This window comes from Thalassophryne amazonica, chromosome 11, assembly GCF_902500255.1.
Source record: "Thalassophryne amazonica chromosome 11, fThaAma1.1, whole genome shotgun sequence".
In the NCBI taxonomy this organism is placed as follows: Eukaryota; Metazoa; Chordata; class Actinopteri; order Batrachoidiformes; family Batrachoididae; genus Thalassophryne; species Thalassophryne amazonica.
The window spans coordinates 44,448,530-44,462,533 of NC_047113.1; the positions used below are offsets into that span (position 1 = coordinate 44,448,530).

The following is a 14,004-nucleotide window of genomic DNA, read 5'->3' on the forward strand; positions in this document are numbered from 1 at the left end:
AATTAAGGTGAAAGAATCCCTTTACTTTTGTTATTGTACAATTAATTTTATTTTTCTTGTTTATCTCTTCCAATTTAAAATGACAACACTGTGATTTTTTTGTGGCCTTGTGTTTTGTTCGTTGGTTTGTTATTGTATTTGTTGAAATAAAGTTTTGAAACTCACTACTGACGCCTTTGGGGGAAAAAACTCGCTGTTGACGCCACAAAAGTTTGGAGGAGACAGCTTGCCGTCCAGTCTATGTAAAATTGTTTATTTATTAATGTGGATCTCCTCTGTACTAAAATAATTCGATTTTAAGGTTTTGTTATATATAATTAAAATTTTTGAAATGTATGTGTGTATTATAGTGTTTAGCTCTCATCTTTAAGTAATCTTAATCAATTCTGGTTTACATTGTTTGCTATTTTATGAAATGAATAGAATACTCTTTTTTATTTTATATGGTGTATTTCTTCAGTTTTGTTTTTTTTTTTATTTCTGTGCTTCAGCATAGTCTGTAGTGCAAACACTGTATTTCTATTACTTCTTTGTGTGTGTGTGTGTGTGTGTGTGTGTGTGTGTGTGTGTGTGTGTGTGTGTGTGTGTGTGTGTGTGTGTGTGTGTGTGTGTGTGTGTGTGTGTGTGTGTGTGTGTGTGTGTGTGTCTTGACAAAATAAAATCAATTAATCAGTTATTTGTAGTAATGTATATCTGCGGCAACAGCAAAAGTGGTTTACTTTGGCAATAGTAACTTGTGGTTGCTAAGTTATAGTTTACCAAAATGGCGGGCGAAAATATTGCAGGAATGGATTTATGTCCACTCTTGAGTCACTTTTAGCTCTATGGTTTGTAGAAGCAGGTCACGCGGATATTGCGTCCATGTCTGCCCTTCCTGTCTGGCTCGAGCGGCTGAGACATGTTTAGCTGTTACTGTACAGCTAACTTCTGTTTGAATGGGATTTTAAAATGTATATATTAGAGTTTTAAATGTTGGCGTGAAGGTAACATCTTTGTTTAATTCTGAACTCAGGTCACACTTTTTTTTCAGTGAATGTCAGTTACCTAGGCTAGCTTATGCTAGCATCAGCAGTGCGGACGTGACCACTGAACTCCTAGAGTTCAGTGTTCAGTGGACGTGACAGACGTGACCGTGAAAGTTTTTGGTTTCCCGTGAATCACTTTGTGTTTACGTTAATCGCTGAAAGTGGGCTAGACTTCAGCAGGAGGGCATTATTGTGTTTAATTTTACTTCGAGACGTTTACTAAACGAGGTGCTAGCAAGCATTGCTGCTGTGTTCAAAACTGCTGCTGAGCCTCACATTTTCACAACATAATTACAAAAGTTCGTAAATGGAGAAGTGATGCTTTTGAGAAAGCAGTGGATATTCTTCCGTGACCGGAAGGCGACTTTGGCTATTTGTCCGGAACACGCTGTGATTGGTTGAACGCGATTACGTCATCCCGTGACCCACTTCGGGCCAGTGGGTTTTTAATATATTTTTTTAATTATTATTTTGCTATTTCTAACCCTTCTTCTACTCCCCCACACGCACACACTCTCATGCTCCTGTCACATCGTTTTCCAGACAAATAGTCAAAGTAACTTCTCTACCGGTCATGGAAGAATATCCACTTCGTTTTTGTAAATTCCACCCAGATTTTCATTGTTTTGTGTTGTCACATCATACAAATTGTTCCCCCAAGCTAATGCTTCTGTTTTATCTTTGTAGGCTCTGGTGAGAGTAAACTGAGGGAACAATGGTGAAGTATTTTTGCTGTGCGAGTTCACTAAGAAATACTTGGGACCAAGTATGTGCTGCTTTTTGGCAGCGATATCCCAATCCTTACAGGTGAGACTGGACCAACAGCGTCTTTGTCTAAAGTGCATAATAATGAATCTGTACTTAGTTTTTTGTGGGTTATTTCTCTGCACTGCACAGTTGGACTATAGCAGCTTGAAATATTTAGTGTCCTGTCAAATTTTTACTGCACAAATTGATGCTGCATACCAGCACTCATGTGACCCATAGAGCCCGGTCACACCTTGATGATTTAGCCAGCCTATGTGGACTGTAGTAAATGCAGACCAAGATGTCTAATAAATTATGCGGCCTTTCACACCTTGGAAAACGTTAGTCAACCAAATTACTTTTTTCTGTATATACTTACTTGTTTCTGTTACCTTATACGAGGTCTCTTAGATAATAAACCGACTCTTTTATTTATTTTTTTTTACTATATGGATTTGAATGACATGCGATTACACCAATCATGCTTGAACCCTCGTGCGCATGCGTGAGTTTTTTCACGCGTGTCGGTGACGTCATTTCCCTGTGGGCAGGCCTTGAGTGAGATGTGGTCCCGCCCTCTCGGCTGAATTCCTTTGTTTCACACGCTGCTCGAGACGGCGCGCGTTGCTTTATCAAAATTTTTTCTAGACCTGTGAGGAATATCCGAGTGGACACTATTCGAGAAATTAAGCTGGTTTTCTGTGAAAAGTTTAACGGCTGATGAGAGATTATGGGGTGTTTCTGTCGGTGTAAGGACTTCCCACGGAGCGGGACGTCCTGCAGCGCTTCCAGGCGCTGTCGTCGGCCTGTTTCGAGCTGAAAACATCCTAATTTAAGGCTTAATTCACCCAGGACATCGTGAGAGAACAGAGAAGATTCAGAAGAGGCCGGCATGAGGAATTTATGCGGACATTCCACTGTTTAAGGACATTTTTTTAATGAAAGACGTACGCGCAAATTCGCGAGTTGTTTCCGTGACGACTCGGCAAATCTGTGTGCGCCGCGACAGGAAAAACACCTCCGTGTTGAAAACCATTTGTAGAATTCAGGCGGCTTTTAATGGCTTTCAACAAGTGAGTAACTGAGAAATTGTTTAACAGCTTGGGCATGTTCCAACGGAGGTGTTTTTCCTGCCGCGATCCCCCGCGGTCGGGTCCAGCCCGACATGCGACTCTGCCTGCACGTTCTTTCATTACAAAATGACCGTTAACAATGGAATGTCCGAATAAACTCCTCATGCCGACTTCTTCTGAAAGTTCTCTGTTCTCTGACGACTTACTGCGTCAACAGAGCCTGAAATGTGGAAGTTTTCAACTTGAAACGGCGAGACGCTGCCGCCTCGAAGTGCAGATCGCCGTCAGGCGCCGTGGACCGTCCTTAAAGCGACACTACCAGACCAAAATCTCTCATCAGCCGTTAAAATTTTTACCGAAAACCAGCTGAATTTATTGAATGGTGTCCACTCAGTTGTGCCTTACAGTTTTGAAAAAATTTTTATCAAACAAAGCAACAGTCTCTGAGCCATTCCTAAACAATGAAAAAAATCGACGAGCGGGTGGACGACTCCTCACTCAAAGACTGCCCACAGGCGAATGACGTAACCGACAGGCGTGAAAAAACTCTCGCATGCCCACGAGGGTTCAAGCATGTCTGATGTAATCACACGTGATTCAAATCCATATGGTTTTTGAAAAAAATAATAAGGTCGGATACTTTTCTAATAGACCTCGTATACTTGGTTTCCCTTGTAAATAATTTGGTTAGAATTTAGTTGGATATCTGTAGTCGTGTTATCTCCAGAATTTTTTGATTTTGTGGCTAAAGCCCATACAGTTATTAATTTCTTATTTTTCACTGCTGTAATTATTATTATTACTACCATTGTTTCTTTTTATATTTTATTGTAACTTCTGTGTTTGAATTGCTTGTGTTGTCACTGTTTGCCAGAGTGGTTCAGGTCAGTACTGCATGGTATGATGTGTGTCTGAACAGTTAAGTCTGGCTTGGTTTGTGTTTATATCGCCAGCAGAAGAACCCTTATGTTTGACAGGTGGAACACTTAAATATTGACAAACGCGTCTTGGAGAAAGCGTATGCTGTTGCGCAGCATCTCTTCTCCACATAGAGGCTAAACACAGTAACTTAACATTTTTTAAAATTTATTTTATTTTTGTCTTGGTGGATTTCATTGCATGTGGAATGCTGAAGAATCAACTGATGTCAGTGATGAACGCTGACATGAATGAATGAGGTGTTGTCATGCTTTCAACTTTTAAAATAAGTTTGTTGTCTTGTGGTGCAGAGAGCTGGCGTTCACTGGTTTAGGCTGAGAAATGCACCTGGAGCAGAATACCACTGAGGGACTTGCTTTAAAACCCTACGTTTCTTCAGCCATGACAAGGAATTAAAGTATTTTCAGATGTTGTTTTCCAAAATCAGGATGCTTTTCATGGATACATTTTCGTCAGGCTGTAATGATGAATCCAATGGAAACAAACAGGTAAGATTTGACTTTATATTTACTCTGTGTGTGAATGCCTTTAATATTTGAAACTGTCTGTTTGCATGAGGACTGTGAGCCAATCAATGGACAGCATTAATGAATGTATTTCGACTTATGAGTAACTTAAAAGAAACTTGTCAACAATCACATAAGGCCCCATTTAAAAAACAACTTAATCATCCTTGACATCAGAAAAAAGTGATGAGGGAGGCTGGATTTTTTTTTTTTTTTTCTTAGAAACAGAACCAACAACACAGTAAAATTTGAAGTTGGGGAAATGAAACTTCCTCTTGTAAAATGAATTAACATAAATTTATAGCACTCAGTTCATTTAATTCTGAAGGACGAGGAAAAGCTCACCTTGCAACTATTGTCCTTGGCGTCCAAACCACTTCCATTGTGCAGCATACCACATGAATGCTGGCTGTAATTATCGATCATGGTCACCTTGAGGGAACCCTCACCCCGTACCATGGCTTCAGCTTCTTGGCCTTATCGGCAATCGTCCTTGTGTGTGCGGTTGTCAATGACAACATGCGGCAAGTTCCAGGCCCGGCTTGGTAAACTTTGGCCATCTTCGGCCAAAGCATGCCAAATTTGCCCCCCAAAGAAATGGATGTAGGCCAGTTTCGGCATGCGGGTGGGAATTATAAACTTCTTTATGGGGCCTAACTTACCTACAACTTATGTCCCGCATATGCGGAACGTATGAGACACGCTGACATATGTCTAAAGTCTTGTGCATGTGTAAAACTTTCCGAGGTACTGGGCATATTACGACATATCTGCGTGCTTGACCGTGCTCTTAATTTATACAAAACTTATCTATAACTTACTAGCACACCAATGTTTCTAATAAGGTTGGCATCATCATATCTCTCCATGCCATTAGGCACATAAGGCTTTGACATTCTCTTTCCACCCACTACAATTTGCTGCAAGGGCTCTGACATTCGCCCATGACTGCCGCCCGTGTTGTTTTTGGTCGACCCGTTCTTCTTGTCCCTTCTGGCCTCCATTCCAAAGCTGTGACATAATGTTCTTCTCTGTCTTTCCTCATTATATGACCAATCCAGTCCCATCTTCGACGTCTGATCTCATCATTTGTTCTGTTCACTCCTGTGTTTTCCGGGATTTGTAGGTAGGAGATGGTCTGAGGCCACCTTGTTCTTAGAATCCTCTTCATGCACTTGTATTGGAAACTGTCCAGCTTTTTTGCATCTGTTTTCATAAGTTTCAAAGTCTCACAACCATACATCAAAACTGACCTTAAAGTTGTTTTAAAAAAATTGTACCTTTGTCTTCCTTGCCAATCTTACTGGTGTCCCAAAGTCTTTACATCCTATAGAAAGCCTGCTGAGCTGTACTTGGCCTATGCTGTATGTCCGTCGTTCTGCCTTCTTTGACCAGCAATGCGCCTAAGTACACAAACTCTTCCACCTCATCTACCAGCTCACCATTTATCTCTACTTGTTGGTCGTTTCTGGCATTCACTCGCATGACTTTTGACTTCTTTGCAGTCATCCTAAGACCGACTCTTGCAGCTTCGTTGACTAGCCTGCTGGTGTTATTTCTTATGTCTACGTACTTGGACAACAAAGCGATGTCATCTGCAAAGTCTAGGTCTTCTAAGACCGAGGTGAACTTTCATAGTATACGAGTTCTTCTACTTTCCGTAGAATACGGTTGGCATACGCTAGCTAAATCATCAAGGTATGATGGGGTGATAGCACTTAATACTTTATTGTACACCTTGGGTGGCTATTTAAAAAATACGTTTCTGGCTGTGGTCCTCTTTCTAAATAGAGTAAGTCCTATACAGCACTTATTCCCGGAAACCATAATGTGAAGCAGACAAGCATACACAATTACCCTGTGTATGGGATGTCAACCCATCGAAGTTTACTTCCCTAGCCAAAGCCAGTACTCATTTTCAGTGCCCATAAATAGTATTCACAACAATGGGCTTTTAGATACTTAATTTCTTCATGCCATTTTGAGGAAAAAGTAAATCAGTCTTATCTGTTAAAATTTCTAAAATTGTCCTCTTAAAACTCAAAATGAGAACTAATCTCTAAAACTTGTTATTAATTAAATTAAAGTGGTAGGTTGTATAAGTAATGGCACCCTCAAGCATAACACAATCAGCACTTTTCCAGCCAGTTTCCCTCAGAAGTTGGGGGATGGGTACAACAACATTTCCACATTACTGAATATGTCTTGGACTTCATTTACATCAGGCATTAAGAAATGCAAGCAGTATGGTACTCCACGGTAAATCTTTCTGGAGTAGTAAGTCGTTCTCAAACACTGGGTGACCTTGCAAGAAGGTGACTAGTAAGGGAAGCCACCAAGACATGCATGATAGCGCTGATGGAATTGTAGGCTTCTGGGGATGTGATTGGAGAGATGAATGGGCATAGGGCAAATTTTGTCTGTTGTGTCACCGGTCACAGCTTCATGGTGGGTTGACATACAAGGAAGCAGATCAGCGCTCAGCTGGAGCCTCGCGTGTACGTTCCAGTAAAATATAGCTGAACTTTCAAGCAGTCTTTTACGAAAATCCTGCTGTGCTTTACTCATCTGTACTGTAAAGTATTGATGGTTTACTTCAGAAACTGCTCAGGAACATTTCAAAACCTCTTTGGAATCATTGTTCTCTAATCAGGCTGCTATGAAGCAGATGCTGTGGAGGTGTCAGTGAAATCATGTTATCAACTGTAATTGTGAGCGGAGAAAAAAAAGTTGCCTTTTTGCAGAATGGTATTTATCATGAAAGTGCTGTAGAAATAGTTTTTCAAAATAGTTCCTCAGTCTTTTGAAAAAATAATTTCAAGTTATAGACTCAAGTCTGCTTCATTTTATTGATTTCTTATTAAATTTCTTTTCATGACTTTTTTATTCACTAGTACTCTTCATATACAACTAAACTGTACTTGAACATATTGCAGCATTTACGATCTTCAAATATGCAAAATGTGTTTGAAGATTATAAATCATTGGTCATCTTGTTTTTCATTGTTCTTTAATTCCTGTTTTGTTTTTTAAATGAGAAGCAGCTTTTTTCTGCTGTCCACATTTTGCTGATTAAAACCGTGATCTGATCTGAACTGTGAGTTTTGTGATCCGTGACACCCCTATTATTTGTTTCTTGTGACACCCCTCGGGCATAAAATGACAGATTTGTTCAGCCCTTATTACAGTACTTTTTTCTTTTCTTTTTTAGTATTGTGGTGCAAATCTTTTGCAGTCAGAGACTGCCAAGTCTGGCACTGAGACACATCACCTAAAGCAACATTTCATCCCAATTATGCAGTGGTGTTCTGCCAGGTTTCTGCTGTAGATCGCTTAAGTTCTTGGTTGTTCTGGTGTTTTCTGTTCCACTAGTGAAATCCAAGCTGAATTGGATTCTTCTTGTGATTAACTGTGTTGATGCAGAGCATTAAACATTTTGCCTGTCAGACTTGTGATGCTTCTGCTGTATTTTGGGGGGTAATTTTCTTTCTACACTGACTGTTTTTGCATGAAGCCCTGAATGCAACAGATTTCATCTTGCTGTTTTGTCAGCCATCATCAATAGATACGAAAGACCTAGTTGCCCTGACAGCCACACATACTCGCACTATAATATTAGCTCACAGATAAGGTTGTTAGCTGTGGATCAAGAGAGGTGATAAGGACAGAGTTTTTGTCATCTGCTGTACTTGTTTGTTTGTTCTGGGTTTTTCAGCACACCAGACAGTGCATAGTGGATTCTTTCTTTTAAAAAACAAATTTTCCAATTTTGTCATGCTTAATATTTTTACAATAGCTATTTAAGGTGGGGTTTTTGTTACACTGCCCTACGTTATTGTACAACCCCAAATCAGAAAAGGTTGGGATGCTACACCATTTACACCTCATAATGTTGCCATTGTTTTTCACAACACTTGAGATGATTTGACATTGAGGAAACCAGGCGATAAAGAATTTCAGCTGTTTTTGTCGCATTCTTCCTGCAAACATGTCTTTATGTGTGCAGCAGTATGGGGTGGTTGTTGCATTTTCTCATTTTAAAATTCCCTACACTTACCCATGTCTTTGTAGTGTGAACACAATCTGGTTTTGCATCATCTTTGTGTGGATGTCCCTGAACAAAAGAAGGCAGCGTATGTTGCTCTAAATTCACCTTAGGCTTCCACCCTTGCCCTTTTATGCACTGAAATTCCTCAAGATTTGTTCAGTTGTTTAATTCAGTGATGAAAGTTTTCCAAAAATTCACAGAAATTTGTTTTTTACTTATGTGGTGAACGTTTCTGCGTTAGTTTTGATAGCAAACGTCAGAATCCATTAATGTTCCACACCCAAACAGTTAGTGGTGGTAATGCATCGTGTTGGTTTGCAAACCACCAGTAAGCTCAAAAGAAGAAGAAATGTTATTTTTGTTTTCCTGGGGCGTGTCGGATTCACTGATCACTATACGAGTATATTACTGGATTGCTCATTGGCCAATATTTTTTAAGCAAACCGGCTGCCATATTACCACTCCGATGTTCTGCTCCTGAACTCTTTTCTATTGATCTTTAATGAGGCGCACGCAACTTTATTCTTTGTATTTTTTTAAAAAAATACCTTCATGTGCAGCTATAACCTGCGCAAATCGCAAGACAAAAGGCTGTGGATGAACATTTCAACTGTGAGTATAACTGAAATGGGAAGTAATGAACAATAATTTGAAGAGTTCTCGCCCTTATTGCAGCATATAGGCAAAGATAATAATAATAAGTGGCTTATTAACATGTGTAGCCACATGTTATGTTTTGTGTTGGATAAACTATTTTAAAACATTATTAGATCTACTTGTGCATACTTTTGGAGCTTTAGGCGAATTGAGTATTTGTCCCTGTGAGATATGAGTAACTGAGAATAGAAGGGAAGAAAGTGTCAAAGTAATAAAAGAAAAATAAATAGCTAATCATGACAGGCATAGATTAGGAGGGATCAATCATACATTATCCGAAGAACAAAACTAAGTAAATGAGAGAATTAGTTCAATTATTACTTGAAATTGTTGACGTTCTAATAAGCTGTCTGTGTGCGGTCCGCATAAGTTGGGAGTGGCAAGATGGCCACCACTTTGTGTCAGTGGATTGTATGGCGCGTGTGGGCCAATGAGCTATCCAGTATTGTATACAGATAAGTGGTCGGATTTAGTCTGTGGTCTGTATTTGTAAAATTGTGAAACATTTCTGATGAGACGTCAAAGTGGATATTAAGTCTCACGTTTTCACGTCTTGAGCTGAGACTGAAGGATAATGTTACACGGCGCCGCTCATCCACACAGCAGTGAATGAGAGATGTTGTTAGCATTACAATTTCTATTTTATTTTGTAATGAAACTCCTGGATAAGCATCAGCACCAGTGGGCCTCAGGGCCTATATTTGACTTACTTCTGCTCATCCTACAAGTCACAACACTCACATTGTGTAACTTCTGCACAACCTTTTTTTTCTCCCCAAGCAACCATGTTTTGACTGAGGACATAGTTTTCCGAGAGGTTACTCCAGCCAACTGCCTCATTTCCAGACGCCTGTTGACCAAAACAAGCCGAGCTCCACGTTGGATGGAGCGGTACCTTCCAAAGCACATGGCCAGCTTGGCATACATCATAGAGGACTCTATTGTGGACCCTCAGGCTAGTACTATGACTACAGTAACGTGGAACATCACCCATGCTCGCCTCATGGTACTACAAAGCTCAGTTCCTTTGACACAAAGGTAAAAAGGGGTTGTGTCTTAATCTTTCTGTGGGTTTCTGTGCTTCAGTCTGTTGAGGAACGGTGCGAGTACCGTGTTAATGCTGAGAATGGCAGCTGGACGGAGATCAGAAGAGAAGCTTGGATCTCCTCCAACATCTATGGGCTCTCTCGGGCTATTCAGGTCAGTAAGGTGGAGCGCCATAATGCCTCGTAGCCCAGGCGGCAGAGTGTGGGGCATCTGAAGGGCGAGACTAAGCCACCCACAGCTCGTGTTTTAATTAGTAACTGCTGTGTGAAAATGACAGCTGAGCTTGAAGCCCTGTCAGGGTTTGAATTGCTGATTGATATGTGGCATGGAATTGAAATATTCCTCTGCTTATGTCAAATCCTGAGAACACGTAACAATAAATAACTTGTTGACACGTCATTGAAGGTATCCTGCCCAGCTGACTTTGTTTTTGTCTCCATGTTTCAGGAATTTGGCCTTGCAAGGTTCAAGACCAGTGTTGCAAAGACCATGAAGGGTTTTGAATTTGTGCTAGCAAAAATGCAAGGTAAAGTGTTGTTCCACTCAACTGATGGATATTTCAGATTTAATTAATAACCATGAGAGTGGAGGGCTACACTCTGGTTCAATAACAAAACTGAGACATCCTTTAATCTTGTTTTATTTAATCTACAGGTGCAAAATATGGACCTTTTTATGACATCTGACTATTTTTAATTAGAGATGTAATGCTTTATAAGGTACACCTGTATGGATTTTTTTAATCATTGTTTATAAATGATATAATTATGGAACACCACCTAGATATTACCAGTTTATGTGAAACCTGGCTGAAACCTACCATTGTCCACCCCTTAAATGAAGCCTGCCCACCTGCGTATACATTTAGTTATGTCCCTCACGATACAATGCAAGGTGAAGTTGTTGCTTTTATTCATGAATCTGGGTTTGGCTTACTGGCTCCTGGGGGTCTAAATATAACTCATTTGTGTATTTGATTCTGCTCTGCTCAGGATGCCACATATAATAGCCAAAGCAAGAGGAATAAAATTCAAACATGCTACCTTGTCACTGTATATAGGCCCCCGGGCTCATATTGTGAATTGCTCGATGAATTTGGTGAGTTTATCTCTAATTTGGCAACCATGCAGATAACATTCTGATTCTTGGTGACTTCAAGATCCATGTACAAATCTGTACAACCCTGTACAAATCATACATTATAGATGCATTATTAAATGGTAAATGGACTGCATTTATATAGCGCTTTTCCATCTGCATCAGACGCTCAAAGCACTTTACACATCAATGTTCACATTCACCCTGGTGTCAGGCTACTGCCGTGCAAGGTGCCCACTACACACCAGGAGCATCTAGGGAATTAGGGACCTTGCCCAAGGGCCCTTATAATTTTTCTCATCAGGCTGGGATTTGAACTGAGGATCCTCTGGTCTCAAGCCCAATGCTTTAACCACTACGCCATCACCTCCCCCAGGGCTCAACTCACATTAGTAGAAAGACAGTGGATTTGGTCCTGGCTCACATTGCTGTCTCAAATGTTGACATTGTCTCTTGCATCGCTGGTTTCAGATTATTAAGTTTACAGTTGCCTTGTCCACTGGGACAAGATGGTTATTTATCATCACGGCGATGCATTAACTCCTCAACTACAAATGAACTTGGAGCTAGACTGCCTGATATCTTAGCGTCACTTTTGGAACATGTTCATTCAGTAGATAGTCTTGTGGACAGCTTAACCTTAGTGATCACAAACACACTGGACATAATCGCTCCACTTACACTACCCCCCCCCCCCCCCAAAAAAAAACCTGCTGTCGTTGGTTCAGTGATCATCTACGTGGCCTCATGCATAAATCTTGAGGTCTTGAGCAAAAATGCTGTAGCTCAAAACTAGGAAATATTCCACCTTGCGTGGTGCGATGCTATTCTAGACTATAAGCACACACTATTGGCTGGAAAACAGGCCTACTACTCTTATTTGATCAACAAAAACGAGTATAATTCAAAGTTCCTGTTTGATACAGTGGCAACGCTGATTCAAGGACAACCACCTGTAAGTTGCTCTCCATTTGCTACTCAAGATCTCTTAGCTTACTTCGAAAAGAAAATGGATGACATTAGGTCTATTATATCCCAGCATGCCTTATTCCTGCCACTGCACCCTGTTACTGATGTGGGTGCCATTGCTGACAACTCACCTAGATTTACTGGATTTGATATTATCGCACTGGGTGCACTGACGAAACCTGTGATTTCTCCTAAATGCACAACCTGTCTCATTGACCCTGTACCAACCAAACTGTTTAAGAACCTGTGGATCAGGTCAGTCTGGAGCCCTGGGGTGCAGGGCCAGGATCGGTCATTGGTGTGGTCAGTGCCTTGGACAGAGCCTGTTGCATCACTGACTGAAAGTCCTGGCCTGTAGCCTGCCAGTGCTGGACATGGACATCTTTGTATTAGAGACCCAAGATGGAATCTGCTGTATTTTCAATTAAGGACTCTGTTTTTGTTGCTCTTGTTTTTTTTTTTTTGTTTGTTTGTTTTTTGTAAAGAACCTTTTGTAAAATCTATAAAAACCTTGTGGCTGTTAGGATGGACTAAGCAGTGGGTCTGCTTGAGGTTTCTTCTTCATTATCACCAGATGGAGTTTTTCCTTGTTATCGGCCCTTCAGAGTGGCCGTTGTTTTGGGGGGTGTTTTGTCAGGAAAATTATAATTTCACTACATTGATTACATTCAATGCAGCGGTCTGTAATCAACTTTTCTGCAGCACGGCTTGCTTTGACGTTGAACCAATCGAAGCAATGGTTCGCAGATTGAAGCAGCGCTTCGATCTATTGCTTAGTTTATTCTTTCTTTCTTTCACTTAATTTCCCCCCACTAAAACCCTAAAGAGCATACGTCTGTGAGTATTATTTACCTTTTTTATGTTAAACCGACCTGTTATGGTCTTCTGAAACAGTTGACAGATGTATTTTATAACTTAAAAACGGGGAGCGATGCTAACGCGTTAGCATGTCTATGGCATTTTCAATGTTAAAAGTTAGCATTAAGCAGTTGCAGCTGTCATCACGTTCGGGTGCATTTGTTTTCAAATTGTAATATTTTTTAAATTTATTTTTGTTTATATATTAATAATTTAATGATTATTATATACAATATATACTTATTATATACAATTTTAGAGAAAGAGACAAAAAGAACCTGAATAGAAACACAACAGAAAATATAAACCAACAATGAACATACATAAATAAATACATACAGAAATAAGTGTTTCCTGTGAACACCTAGTGACTCTTACACCTCCACTTCGTCCCTGTTTTATTTTAAGTTTAATGACAATTTGTTTCGGTCAAACCATATTTTTAATGTGTTAATTTATTCAGTGATTTCCTCCAGAATTATCTGCCAAACTAGAAAACTGCTGCATCCTAGTAAGAGCAGAATACTACTGGAATGAATTTGAATAAGGAAAGTTTTTTTTTTTTTTCTCTCTCTCTCTCACTAAATGGATGCTGCACTCACTGCTGTTTATTGTCTGGAATAGTCCGATTGTATTTCACAGCTTCTAGAATTGAAACAGTTTTGTGCGGGTGGTGTTGGGGGGTAATTTTGGGTTTCAGATTTTTTTGTTTTTCACTACTTTCATTCCTGAATATGTCAATCGTGAGTCACTTTTGTGCAGATTAAAGTCACTAACTGGGACTCCTGTCTTGTTGGGAGAAAGAAATGAGAATCGTCAGCTCCAACGCTGCGCGGCTCTCTGCCGAGTCAAGTTAGAACGATAGAGTCCAGTCGGAATAATAACTTCAAAGCGAAACACTGTTTTATTTTTATTTATGTCCAGAGATCAAGTTTACAGTGACCAATTTCATATTTATTTACTTTAAGACTCAATGAAATACATGGAAATCCTATAAAGCCTACTTTTAGTACAAAATTCGCGAGGTATCGATAAGC

General features: G+C 40.0%; 1 protein-coding gene across 1 annotated transcript in view; it reads left to right on the forward strand.

The window, feature by feature from the left end:
- Positions 1-845: 845 nt before the first annotated feature.
- Positions 846-14,004, forward strand: part of prelid1a (PRELI domain containing 1a) — a 45,063-nt gene continuing 31,904 nt past the window's right edge. Inside the window, exons 1-5 of the mRNA XM_034181394.1 lie at positions 846-983; positions 1,713-1,832; positions 9,776-10,001; positions 10,082-10,195; positions 10,490-10,568. Coding sequence (XP_034037285.1) covers positions 1,741-1,832; positions 9,776-10,001; positions 10,082-10,195; positions 10,490-10,568 — 511 coding nt within the window. The 5' untranslated portion in view covers positions 846-983; positions 1,713-1,740. The remainder of the gene's footprint in view (positions 984-1,712; positions 1,833-9,775; positions 10,002-10,081; positions 10,196-10,489; positions 10,569-14,004) is intronic.